The sequence below is a fragment of the Primulina tabacum genome, chromosome 9, assembly GCF_025594145.1.
Source record: "Primulina tabacum isolate GXHZ01 chromosome 9, ASM2559414v2, whole genome shotgun sequence".
Lineage (NCBI taxonomy): Eukaryota > Viridiplantae > Streptophyta > Magnoliopsida > Lamiales > Gesneriaceae > Primulina > Primulina tabacum.
In genome coordinates, this window is record NC_134558.1 from 25,881,429 (window position 1) to 25,895,629 (window position 14,201).

Below are 14,201 nucleotides of genomic sequence, written 5' to 3' on the forward strand. Positions count from 1 at the left end.
CTTTGTACAAATCCACTCAGCTTAGGACTTACACTACCGCTTAACTGAACTTCTAGCACTCAAGATTGTAGGCATCACCTCGCAATCATCATATTATTTAATTATATGCAAATACTACAAACACATTGTTTTACATCTTTGTGTAAAGACTCACTCAACTAATCTTTGAAGTTCAAATCTCGTCTATGTGAGTGATTTTGCGTGAGTGATTTATCCTTTACAGTGTACATCTCAAATGTATCCTAACACAAGGGCTTGTGCTATCAACTAGCTGATTTCTTCATGCTAACTGTCCATGCTTTGAATCCTCCTCAAAAGCTCTTGTTTGATCTTCAAGGTGTTGTATTTTTATAGGCTCCAACAATGATATATACGTTAGATACAAGAATATGACCGTTTGAAAAGTTTTTGTACTGTTTCTGAAATTTCAACAGTCAAATTCGTCTTGCTGGACATTTTCCTCGAGCTTAAACTGGTCAACTCTGGTCAACTGATTGAGTTCAACTAGTCTGGTTCAGTTTCAGCTGGTCTGGTTCAGTTCAATTAGTCTGGTTCAGTTCAGTTTCAACTGGTCTGGCTCAGTTCAGTTATTCTGCAGCCGGTTCAGTTCAGTTGGTCAGCAGCTGGTTCAGTTCTGTTCAGTTGGTCAGTTGCTGGTTCAATTCAGTTTCAGCTGGTGTGCTGAAATCAGCTAGGCTGATTTCAACTTGTACAGAACGAGTAGCTTCATAATCATTTATCAGTATCTTAAGCTTTGATTTAGACTTTGACATCTGAAGATGATTTTTAGATCATCGTCTTATCTTTCCAACGCATACTAAATCGCTTCTTTCCAATAACCGAGCTGAGAGATATGACCAAAATACTACAACTGCTCATACCCAACTGATTGTTGTTTTCATGTAATCATTTCGGTAGCGATTCAGTATGCGTACTAATACGTCGTTATTTCCAAGCTTGGGGAGAGTTTGATTAGCTGATAAGAAGCTTGAATAAGAATCGTTGAATTATGTTTTAAACGGGGTTCGTGTCTTCCATTGTTTGGGAAATGTTCATGCTCTATAGCAGGATTGTTTCGGGGTTCAATGTCATGGTCTAGTATGATGATTAAACATGGTCAAGTCCCGAGTGGTCTAGAAAATAATAATTTATTTAATTACTTCGGTAGTGAGTACGATTGGTACGATTAAGTTATGAAATTTAAGTTGCAAGAGTAATGTGTTAGTATGTATGTGCAGCAATAGCCCAAACGAGATCCAATGAAGCACTCAACGTTATGTAAGTATGTTCAACGTGCAAAAATAAAATGTTTTATGTTTTTGAGGTATGCAAAATGTCTTGTGACCAATTATGTTACGGGTTTGGAAGTCAGAGAACGTGCCCGGGAACCTCTCCACCCCGGTAAAGCATGATCGGGTTTTGATCAGGCTTGGGATGTGGTAAAGCATGACCATGGACCAATTCACCCGGTAAAGCATGACCGGGGATCTTATGTACGTGGCAGTGGAAATCTCTGCCAGCCCAGTACTGTGGTTTAGTCTGATAAGATGCATTATGTTATGGGTCAGTTGCTTTGAAACATATCTCTACGCAAAATGATGATGATTATGCATGTTTAAGTATGTATGTTTCAAGCACGTTTATGAAATGATGGCACGTCTACGTTTATGTAAGTATGTTCAGAGTTTAAGTATGTATGTGCTACTTTAAAATGCACGTGATTTTATTATGTATTACTTGCTATTCTTAGTTTATACATATTGAGTCTTTAGACTCACTAGACTTGATCGATGCCGGTAAAGATTAGTATGAGGAGGCGAGAGGTGGGGACCAGTGAGTTGGCTCGGACTGCGCGGAGGCCTAACCCGATGACCGCTTAAGTTTCAAGGATTTCATGCATGTTAAATTTGTTTACTCTGATTTAATGAAATTACTTCTTGTTGTTTAAACAATTACTTTTTGTTAAACTCGTTCATAGTTCGAATATTTAGTCAAGCACTTTATTTGTATTGCATTTTGAAATATTATCACTTATTTAAGAAAAAGTTTTTATTTTCCACAAATTTTAAGTAGATTAAAGTACGGTACGTTACAGTTGGTATCGGTGTGGTGTTCTTGTAAATGGTTATGCCTACTGCCTGTTGCGAGAAGGTCACAAATTCACGCCTCAAGTCTGTACGTTTTAAAGTTTTAAAATTCTTTCACGTAGTAAGCAGAAAAGTCATGATTTCAGCATGTACGTGTTTAAGTTCGATTTACATTCATCTTATGATATGGATATTATATTCATCCATGTTGGTTTACGTGTTGGATAAATTTTGGAACAGTATGCCTCCTATACGTATTATCACACGTGGAGCAGGTGAAGAGGATAGAGAGGCTCGGGATGGGGAGAGCGCCACTCCTCCTCGCCCATCTCCATATATGCTGGCACAGATGCTTGCAGGGATGACCCAGTTCTTCGCACATTTTGCGGGGAAAAATGCTGAGGAGATACAAGAGTGAGGCCCAGGCCAGAGGCGGTGTATGAGAGATTTAGGAGGATGGATCCAAAGGAGTTCTTGGGGACTACTGACCCGATGATAGCAGAGGGATTGATTAAGTCCATCGAGGTGATATTCACTTTTATGGAACTGTAGGATGCATACAGAGTCAGATGTGTCAATTTTCTTTTGACAGGGGATGCCAAACTTTGGTGGGAGAGTGCATAAGTGGCAGTGAATTCGCAGACCCTTACTTGGGAGGGTTTCAAGGAGGTGTTTTACTCCAAGTACTTCACTGAGAAAGTACGCTCCCGCCTGACCAGGGAGTTTATGACTTTGAGGCAGGGAGACCGCAGCATCGCATATTTTGTGAAGAAGTTCAAGTAGGGGTGTCACTTTGTGCACTTGATAGCTAACGACGCCAGAGAAAAGCTGAGGCATTTCATTGATGGATTACGGCCGATCTTGCACCGTTATGTTAGAGTTGCTGGTCCTACCACTTATGCTATTGCCGTGTCGAGAGCCTTGGCGGCAGAGCAAGACCAGAGAGATATTAATAACGACAGACAGGGAAAGAGGCCTTATCAGGCACCTTAGCAGCAACATCAGTTTAAGAGACCTTTCTAGGGACAGCAAGGAAAGAGGCCGTTTCAAGGACCGCCGAAACACAAAGGTCCTATTCAGCAAACGAAGGCTCCTCAAAATTCCGGTGAGTACCTACCATGCCTAAAATGCAACCGGCAACATATGGGGCAGTGTTTATGGGCTCAGAAAAATGATTCAAGAGTGGAGCTAGTGATCACATGCTGAAGGAACCGCCCGCAGCGGAGGCAGCCGACCCAGGAAAGAGTGTTCGCCATGCATGCCGATGAGGCAAAAACAGACACGACTCTACGAACTGGTAACCTATTTAATTCAACCCCATATTATTATTTTTGCCATTCATGCTTCGAATTTTACTTGGGGCTAATAGCATGTTGTTTTCGTATTTTGGAGACTTTGGATAGAAATTTCAAACTATGCATGAAGTTAAGATTATGAACGATCATGTGCTGGTGTCTTTGAAGGCATTTCAAACAAAATTTTCTCTAATGAGGTGCAATAGCTCGTGTTCTAAGAATGTTAACGTCGATGAATTAAATCGAGTTTGGTTAAAAACCAAGCGGAAGAAGCTCGAAGTAATCCTTCGTGAAGAGGACTGTTAAATTAGAAAATATTTTAACTTATGTAAACTGAATAACTGAAAAGCAGGGGATCAGTTGTCGCATATATCAGTTCAGTTATGATAAGAACTGAACTGACGGATGCTCTAACTGATCAAGTCAGTTTGAAAACAATAGCTAAACAGTTAAATATACCAGATATGTTTATTGATGTTCGAAGACTTCAACTGCTCCTACGTCACCCTTTCTACCACCTCGGGTAGGTCTACTAGAAGACTTTGATTTATAAAACTACTTGTACAAACCCACCCAACTTAGGACTTACCCACTGCCTAACTGAACTCCTAGTCTAGACTGAAAGCAACACCTTCCAGCCAACACTTCTTTAACGTCTATGTGAGAAAGACTACATACACAAGTCTAATGTCTTTGTGCAAGAGTATATTTGAGTGGTGGTAGTGGTGTGTTGTTCGTGTGTGAGAGCTGAACAATGAATACACCAGAAAGGTGTTCTCACACACTGAGGAAGTAAGCTTCTAAACTAAGCTGATATGGCTGAGAATAGTTCCCTTTGAGATGAATGATTCTTGAAAGCTGATAGTAAAATAAGCGTTCCCTTTCTTTTTCCACACTCTCTTTGGTTCTATTTTGTTCTCGCTCATTTTCGTCTCCACTGATCTTCTCTATATATAGGCGGGAAACTGATCGTACAGTGAGACTCAATTATTGTATCGGTTGCATCTTGAATTCGTTCTTGGACTCTGTGTCTCGACTTTTCGACTGCCCTTCTGAAACGTTTGTCTTTAATGCTCTGATGCAACGTTCATTATTGTCCTTTGACTGGACGATTGCTTTTTACCTTTGTTTATAGCTGGAATCCACTGAATGAGTTTGTCTTGATCTACAACCGAAAGATTCTAACTGATGCTCCAAACTAGTCAGCTGAACTGATCTTCAGTTGGGCTAGCGGAATCATTTGACTCGTCATTTGAACTGATTTTGCTCTTGTTCAGTTGAACTGGTCAGCTGGGCTCTTCATCAGTTGAACACTCCTTCGGCTGGCAAGGCTTATGAGGTTCTCCTGTTGAACCACCTATCAGCTGGACAATCAGCTGAACTGCTCAAATGACATATCAGTTTGTCTGATTAAGTTTGTGTGATCAGTTGGGTCTTCAGTTTGCGATTCAGACACCTCATAACTGATCCTAACTTCTGCACACTAAGGTAAAATATTAGTAACACAAAATAACAAGTTTTGTCAACATCAAAATTAAGATTGCGAAAAAGTTCCAACAATCTCCCCCTTTTTGATGATCACAAAACTTGAGTAGTTAAGAACTATATATTCAGTTCAAGGGTAGTCCATTTAAACATCATTAAAAGCTTTCCCTCAAGAACTGAATTAAAAACGGTTTTGAAAAACAATTTAAAGATCGAGGGTAAAAGAAAAACTCCCGCTCAAAGACTGAATTGAAAACCTTTTTGAAAAACATAGTTAAGAGAACACCTTCAGTTAAAGAAAAGAAAGCTCCTCCTTAACAACTGAATTTTAAAAACTGATTGAAAAACAATTTTTCAGTTTGAGAGTACAAGAAAAACTCCCCCTTAAAAGCTGAATAAAAGCTCGTATTTGAGAAGTAATTATCTAAGCGTTCATTCAGAGGTTTATAATCATTCAAGCAACGTAGACAAGAAATCTGGAAATATCCATTCAGTCACAACGAAACACAGCTGGATAAACATGATTTTTATTTAATTAAATAAATTTCATTGTATTTTTACATTTATGTACATACAACAGTTGAAAGGAAAATTGCTATTACAATAGCATATTTTAAACAACATCATATATCAGTCGGTTTATGTGTGACATAACTGGATATACCAACAATTGGTTGCCTTAACTGCTTGAAATGTTGCACCGATCGTGAGTTCAATTTGCTAGAGAAACGAGTTAATTTTCCTTGAACTTGATCTCTTTGCTAGCTAACTGGTCTAACTTACTCAAACTAGGCTCAAGCGGAATACAGCTGGTGATTTAATCAACCAACATCCCAACATGGATGAGTTTCGTCTGAAGAACAGCTGACCTGGAAGGCTTGCAACTGAAATCTTGTTCATCGAACAATTTAGCCGTGCATCTTGACAGATGAAGCTCAGGACACTTTAGCTGATTAAAGCCCCAAATCTAAGAGTCGAGAGAAGTGGCGACAATATTAGTCGCAGAGCCAATCCTCTCAACCCTTCGCAATGAGTGATAGATAAACATTTTCAAAATAGTTTTGAAAATAGTATGGAATACTTTTAAATAGCTTTAAACACTATTTTAAAGTAACATATTTTAAAACATAGTTTTTTTCAAATGTTCTTCTTCTTAGAACAGCTAACTCTGATATCAGTTGAAGGATTGTGTGCTGGTGCCTTTGAAGGCATTTCAAACAAAATATTCTCCAATGAGCTGCAATAGCTCGTGTTCTAAGAATGTTAACACCGATGAATTAAATCGAGTTTGGTTAAAAACCAAGCGGGAGAAACTCGAAGTAATCCTTCGTGAAGAAGGCTGTTAAATTAGAAAGCATGTTAACTTATGTAAACTGAATTACTGAAAAGTAGGGGATCAGTTATCGCATAAATCAATTCAGTTACGACAAGAACTGAACCGACGGATGCTCTAACTGATCAAGTTAGTTTGAAAATAACAGTTAATCAGTTAAATACACAAGATATGTTTATGGATGTTCGGAGACTTCAACTGCTCTTACGTCACTCCTTCTACCACCTCGGGTAGGATCAACTAGAAGAATTTGATTTATACAACTACTTGTACAAACCCACCCAGCTTAGGACTTACCCACTTCCTAACTGAACTCCTAGTATAGACTGAAGGCAACACCTTCCAGACAATACTTCTTTAACGTCTATGTGAGAAAGACTACATACACAAGTTTAACATCTTTGTGCAAGACTGTATTTGAGTGCTGGTGGTTTGTGTTCGTGTGTGAGAACTGAACTAGTGAATACAACAGAAAGGTGTTCTCACACACTGAGGGAAGTAAGCTTCTAAACTAAGCTGATATGACTGAGAATAGTTCCCTCTGGGCTGAATGCTTCTTGAAAGCTGATAGACAAAGTGCCCTTTCTTTTTCCACATTCTCTCTGGTTCTATTTTGTTCTCGCTCATTTTCGTCTCCACTGATCTTCTCAATATATATGCGGGAAACTGATCGTACAGTGAGACTTTATTATTGTATCCGTTGCATCTTGAATTCGTTCCTTGGACTCTAGTGTCTCGACTTTTCGACTGCCCTTCTGAAACGTTTGTCTTTAATGCTCTGATGCAATGTTCATTATTGTCCTTTGACTGGACAATTGCTTTGTATCTTTGTGTAAAGCTGGAATCTTTTGAATGAGTTTGTACATTTGTGGGGATAAAAATATTTCATGTAGGCACATAAGGGTAAGAATAATGAGTTTTCTGGAATGTCGAATGTGCTCTAATTGTATGCTGCACACTCATCATTCTTTTCATTAAGGCCAAAGGAGGACACAAATGGTTAATATATAATCAAGTCAGATTGAAGGCTCAAACGCATCAAAAGGTCTCCAAATTCATTTCCAAGTTAAGTTTGTAACTAATATTTCGGCTCAAAGTGCCCTCAAACAGGTTATAGAGTAACTCAGATATTCTCAGGAAAAAATTATTGGACTTACATAAATTTTCACTACTAATACAATACACAAGATCGTAACTCAATGTTCTCAAAATATTCTTCATTCATGACGTGTTAACCCAAAATAGAAAATTCATGTACATGGCTGACAATCATCAAATATAAAGTTGAAATATGAAGCAAGATCACAGTAATCATTGACTATTAGCTACTACTATAATTCATTCATTTCTCAATCACGAATAAATTTTTTTTCAAAAGAAAATTTCCATGTGAAAGGAGTAATCGCATGTTTCAAAACACAGCATGCAGATTAAACACAATAAAACATTGAAGCCAACCCCCGAATTCAAATGCGACATTTTCTTCAATTTTAAATGATTCGAACGAAGAACCTGAGAACTTCCTTGACTGGCAAGCTTGCATGAGGACTAAAGGAGATATGAATTTTGTAAACTTCCTCTATTACAGGGAAGTGACTAGATCAACAAATTAAACATTTCACGTAAGTACCTTGCGAGGAACTAAACTAAAAAAAAAAATCAAAATAAATAACAAAAAAGAAAACAAGAGTAAGAACTAAATAAAAACAAAAGCAAAACTAAACAACAAAAGAGAAAACAAGAGTAAGAACTAAACAAAATCAAAAGCAAAATGGATAGGGATAGGGGAAGATGTAGTTCTTGATTTATAGTCCCAAGCTGGAGTTTTTTACAAGATCATTCGACTCAGGAATTAACCTCATCATGGCGCTCATTATCACTCCCCTCAAACTCATTTTCAGGCTGATTTTTATTTCCCTTAGGTTTATGAGGTTTTGCATTCACTAGAACTTCTCCAAAAAAATCCTCCAAATCTTTCAGCTTCATTGATTCCTTCAAAGTATTCAGAGCATCCTTACATTGACGAAGAAAATTTAGAAGTTTGTCCTTCTTTTTGCTAAAAAGATTATGTGGCGGGGTGAAGGGTTTAATTTCTGATTTTGACATCTCCCATTAGGCTCTCTTTGACGACTTCTTTCACCAACCTGCTATCTTTCAAAAGATCAAGTGCTAAAGTATCAAAAGCATTGATTTTATAGCATTTATGCTCATTACATGCATGTGGCTTATTAAACTTGAACACATTCAAAAAAGATTGTTCATTATCTATACTAAGGATTAAATTTCCCCCATGGACATCAATTAAAGCTTTACTAGTTGCTAAAAATGATCTTCCTAAAATAACAGGAACATCGAAATCATCTTCCATATCAAGAACAATAAAATCTACAGGGAATATAAATTTGTCTATCTTAACCAATACATCTTCGATGATAGCTTCAGGATGTTTAGTAGAATAGTAAGCAAGCTTCAGGGTCATATTCACTGCTTTAGCTCCTCATGTCCAAGTTTCCAAAAAAGAGAAAAGGGAATTAAATTAATTCTTGCACCTAAATCACATAAAACATTAGAGAATTTCTTAGAACAAATAGTGCAATGTATGGTAAAACTCCCTGGATCATCAAGCTTTTGAGGCATTTGTTGCTGGAAAATAGTTGGGCATCCCTTGGTTAAGTCAACCACCGTATGCTCTTCCAGCTTATTTTTGCGAGGTCGAAATCCCGGCCATAATTTTGTGTACGTGGTCTTTTTCTTCAAAGCATCAACCAAAGGAGGGGCATTGACATGTAACTTTTGCAGATCAAGAACTGCTGAAAATTCATCTTCACATGAAGCTTTTTCTAGTGCCTCGGGGAGTGGCGGGGCAATGACAATAGATGGGGATGGTTCTGTTTTGGGATTTACTTCATCCTTAAGCTCCTCTATGTTTTCCTTCTTAGAGTCAACTTCCCTAACACTTCTCGCCATGATGGCATTGACTATCTCACTGCGATTTACCATAATGTTTTTTTGGCGTGGTTCCCTCAGCTTGTTCATGTTGGATCTCGGTTTTTCTCGTGCCCAAACGCAGCGGAAGTTTTTAAAATTTTATTTTGACGTTCAAAATATACTTTGGATACTCGTATGGTTTATATAAAAATAAACATTCAAAGGAGGTTTAGTAATATACCTTTTCACTTGGCTCCAACTACTCCGGTATTAGCGGATATAGCTCTTGTTGTAAATTCCATACGAAATTTCTTCAAGAACTCCCAATCTGGTCTACGATTGGAATATATGTTCCTCTTCTAACTTGCACTAAAAAGTATAGAAGATATTTTGTATTTGAGATCAAGAAAACAAAATTGGTTCAAAACCTTTTAGAGCAAGAAGATGGCTGATGGAAAAATTGGAGATTTTCTCCTTTATCTTTCTACAAAAGCTTCGTTCATTACCATCTCCACCAAGGCAATACATATTTTATTATTTCAACTAATGGTCATTTCCTTAATTAATCACATTAATTAAGTAATTAGATTTCAATAAATTTTTTGTTGGGTAGTTACACCGAAGTGATAACGATCGTGATGATAAAAATGCGGAATAAAATAATTAATAAGAACACAAAGATTTACGTGATTCACCCAAGATAGACTACGTCCACGGAGCTACTGCTGATCTTTTATAACAGGAAAAATATTACAACAATACATTAAATATCTCATACTCACAACCCGAGTGTAACCGAGAAAAATAATTTCCCAACTCACACAAGAGAACACTCAACACTCAAATGCTCTCTCTATTTTTCGAAGCTTTGTAATTGCTTCTGTTTTTGGGAAACATAAACTGAGATGGATAGAGCCCCTTGTGCATGAGATAGCCAATCAGCTTTGACAATTGTGACATTGTTGGCAAATTGAATTCGTATTCTTCCGACATTTGCAATTCTTCTCACGTAAATGTTCACATCTCACCTAACAATGTTGAAATCTCACCTAACATTTCTCCCACTTGAAGACTTGATTCCAATCATGACTTCACATCATCATTGCAGCAGCTCATATCTCTCCATTTATACTTGTAGTACAACTGAAGTTGAACACAACTTCAGTTTCAACTTCAGTTTGTCAATGGTTACAGTTTTCGTTAGCATATTGGTTGGATTCTTACTTCTAGGAATCTTCTCAAGCAACAAAATTCCATCTTCTAGTACTGATCTGATGAAATGGTACCAAACCTGTATATGTTTTGTCCTAGCATGATAAACAGGCTTTTTTGCTAAATGAATAGCACTCTGACTGTCACAGTGTAATGGCTACCTTCAAGCTTCTGACCGAGTTCTTCCAAAAAAGATCTCAACCATATCATCTTTTTGCTAGCTTCTGTAACTGCAACGTACTTAGCCTTAGTAGTCGAAAGCGCAACTATCTTTTGCAGTTTAGACACCCAGCTTACGACCATACCACTTAATGTGAACACATACCCAGTAGTACATTTCCTGCCATTTTGGTCACCACCCATGTCGGCATCGACAAAACCTTGTAAGCCTAAATTTGATCTTCTGAAGCATAAATATGAACTAGCAGTACCTTTCAAATACCTCAGAATCCATTTACCTGCTTCTTAGTGCTTTTTTCCTGGATTGCTCATAAACCTGCTTACAACTCCCACTGCATGTGTTATGTCTGGTCTAGTGTATATCATTGCATACATGAGGCTTCCGACAGCAGAAGCATAAGGAACCTTGTTCATTTAAACCTGCTTTTGCTCCGTCGAAAGTGATTGTGATTTGGTTAGTTTAAAATGACTAGCCAAAGGAGCACTCACATGTTTAGCTTCATCCATGTTAAATCTGCTAACCAACTTTTTCACGTACTCTTCTTGAGACAACTTCAAGATTTCATTCACCTGGTCTCTTAAGATCCTCATTCCAAGGATTTGCTTTGCAGCACTCAAATCCTTCATAGCAAATTCTTTTTATAACTCTTTCTTGAGTTTATCAATCTCCTCCAGACAAGCTCCAGCTATCAACATATCATCTACATATAACAGTAGAATGATATAAGAACCATCAAGCTTTTTCACATAACAATAGTGATCAGCCTGACACCTCAGGAAACCATTATTACTCATGAATCCATCAAACTTCTTGTACCACTGTCTTGAAGCTTGTTTGAGACCATACAAGCTCTTATGAAGTTTACACACCATTTTCTCTTTTCCCCATACTTTAAAGCCATGTGGCTGCTTCATATAAATTTCTTCATCTAGATCACCATGAAGAAATGTTGTCTTTACATCTAACAGCTCCAGATGTAAATCTTCTTTTGCCACTAATCCGAGTACAGTCCTGATTGTAGTTAACTTAACAACTAGAGAGAAAATTCCAGTGTAATCAATGCCTTCCTTTTGTTGAAAACATTTTACAACTAGTCTTGCCTTGTACCTCTTGCTACCATCATGTTCTTCTTTTAACTGGTACACCCACTTGTTATGTAATGCATTTTTGCTTTGCGAAAGTTCTGTCAACTATCACATCTGGTTGGATGACAATGAATTCATCTCATCTTCCATGGCTAACTCCCACTTGATTGAATCGCCATTTTTTATTGCCTCTTCATAGGTCTCCGGTTCACCTTTTCCTATCAATAAAATATAGTGAAGTGCAGGGGAGTATCTCTCAGGTGGTCTAATTGTTCTTGAAGATCTCCTGAGTTCAATCACCGGAGTTTGTGGGTCATCATCTTGTGTAGTTGCTTCTTCATCTTCCTGGTTACTGATTTTTGATTCATTCATAGGAATATCTGTCAATGGCACTTCATCTGTATTCTTGACTTCAGAACTTTCATCTTCAAATCCAATGCCTGACTTGTCCTTGTAAAAAACATGGTCATTGAAGATTACATCTCTGCTCCAAATGATTTTCCGGTTTTGGTCATCCCAGAAATGATAACCAAACTCATTATCTCCATAACCAATAAATAAAAACTTATTTGATTTCGGATCAAGTTTTGTTCTGCTAGCTGAGTCAATATGAACATATGATAAACTTCCAAATACTTTCAAGAAAGAAAGGTTTACTTCTTTGCCGCTCCATACCTCTTCGGGTATTCTGCAGTCAAGCGGTATCGAAGGTCCTCTGTTGATAAGATATTCTACAGTGTTAACAACATCAGCCCAGAATGATTTTGGTAATCCAGAATGCAGTCGCATGCTCCTAGCATGTTCATTCAAGGTCCTGTTCATCCTTTCGGCTACACCATTGACAAATGCATGACTTGCACTTAATTTATATAAGAATCCATTTTGAATTATGTTAGTTTCGAATGGAATTATGCGTTTTTTGTTTGTTTTTGTTGTCATTGTAGGAAAGGATAAAAAAGTGCACACGAGCCAAGTAAATGCAAGAAAACAAAGCCGAGGGGCATGGCATTGGGCAGAAGTGCGCGCGTGGCCGCGCCACTTCACGCGCAGCCGCGCGTGCAAAGATGAAGCACGAAGATCCAGAGGCGCGTGCGCGGCCGTACTTCTGCCCAATTCCATGCCCCTCGGCTTTGTTTTCTCGCATTTACTTGGCTCGTGTGCACTTTTTTCTCCTTTCCTACAATGACAACAAAAACAAACCAAAAACACATAATTTCGTTAGAAACTAACATAATTCAAAATGGATTCTTATATAAATTAAGTGCAAATCTTGCACTTATCAAACCCCCCAAACTTGAAGTTTTGCTAGTCCCGAGCAAAATAAAAGTAAAAACAGGAACTCACTCAACAAGTATTGATAACGAATAACAGTCATGAATATGCAACCATTGATCTTGGCCTCTGACTAATCCATTTTTATGTAATTCATAATCACTCAAGAGTCACGTGCGTGTGTGATATGTCAATGTTCATTTACCCACTCAAATGCTCAAATAAATTTACAACACCCATTAGCCTTATAAACTCAAGAGATCTTCAGTTCAGTTTAACTCACACTCCATTTAATATACAAATTCACTTACACAGATCTCAAAGGGCTTTATTGGTGATTATTTGGTTCAAAAGATATTCAACAGAAGTACCAAAAGATGATATCACACAATGAGATGCTTACATGCCAATGATTAAAGTCCATACTTGCTAACAATGTTTTTCAGGTATCAATAGGCTTGACTTGAACAGCTTTTCTCCACTAGAATATTGGATAAATGTGACAAAGTTAATAGGTCTTGTAGGCTTGTAACGTTAGGCTATGGCTCATGGCTACAATAAAAGGTATGGAAATCAAAAATTGAGAGAAATAATCGAATCTTCATCATTTTCACTCTCCTTTCATTTACCTTCACTTTATTTTTATTCTCCCAATCATATCCTCCAATTCCCATATTTTTCTTTTTCACAACTTTTTTTTATTCATTATTTTGATTGTTTTTCTTCTTTTTGTCTCTTTCTCAACTCCTTTTTGCATATTTCAAATTTTTTTTTTCAAGGAGTAATTGAGTTATTACAATACCCATGAACTTATTTCTCTAACAATTAGGTAGGACAATAAGTGTATAAGCTTCATTAGGTAGGCGTTGTGGGATGTAGAATAGATACAAGTGGGGGCTAATTGTATGTCGTTGACACACACCACTTGATTTTTTAATAGGCTCAAAATGGGACACTATGGATATTTCATGTTGATTTGGTAGGCTCAAAGGCTACGGTTCCAAAAATTGCCTAAATCATTCCTATGTCACATATTATCCGTATTTCGCCTCGAAAAGTGTTCAAGAAAATTCTAGATTCTTGTCAATCTATTAGTTAACTCATACAAACCAATCACATGCATTTTTCAATCAAAATGATATATGAGATAGGTTCACAAAGAAAAATCAAGCATCTCAATCAACTCGAGGCTCAATGGGATAACAAATGATAATAACAATGAAAAACAAGCCCAAAGATGTTGAGAAAGATTTCCTAGGTCATTTCTGTGTCTGCAAAGGTGTCCGTTAATGTCATGTGAGAAATACTAAAATTCATATTTCT

The 14,201-nt window shown here is 37.4% G+C and overlaps 1 protein-coding gene across 2 annotated transcripts in view; it reads right to left on the minus strand.

The window, feature by feature from the left end:
- Positions 1 to 8,309: 8,309 nt before the first annotated feature.
- LOC142555041 (uncharacterized) overlaps positions 8,310 to 14,201 on the minus strand; it is a 28,436-nt gene continuing 22,544 nt past the window's right edge. For both annotated transcript variants that reach the window (XM_075665684.1, XM_075665685.1), the window contains one exon: positions 8,310 to 9,222. In XM_075665684.1, the coding sequence (XP_075521799.1) occupies positions 8,682 to 9,222 (541 nt within the window). In that variant the 3' untranslated portion in view covers positions 8,310 to 8,681. The remainder of the gene's footprint in view (positions 9,223 to 14,201) is intronic.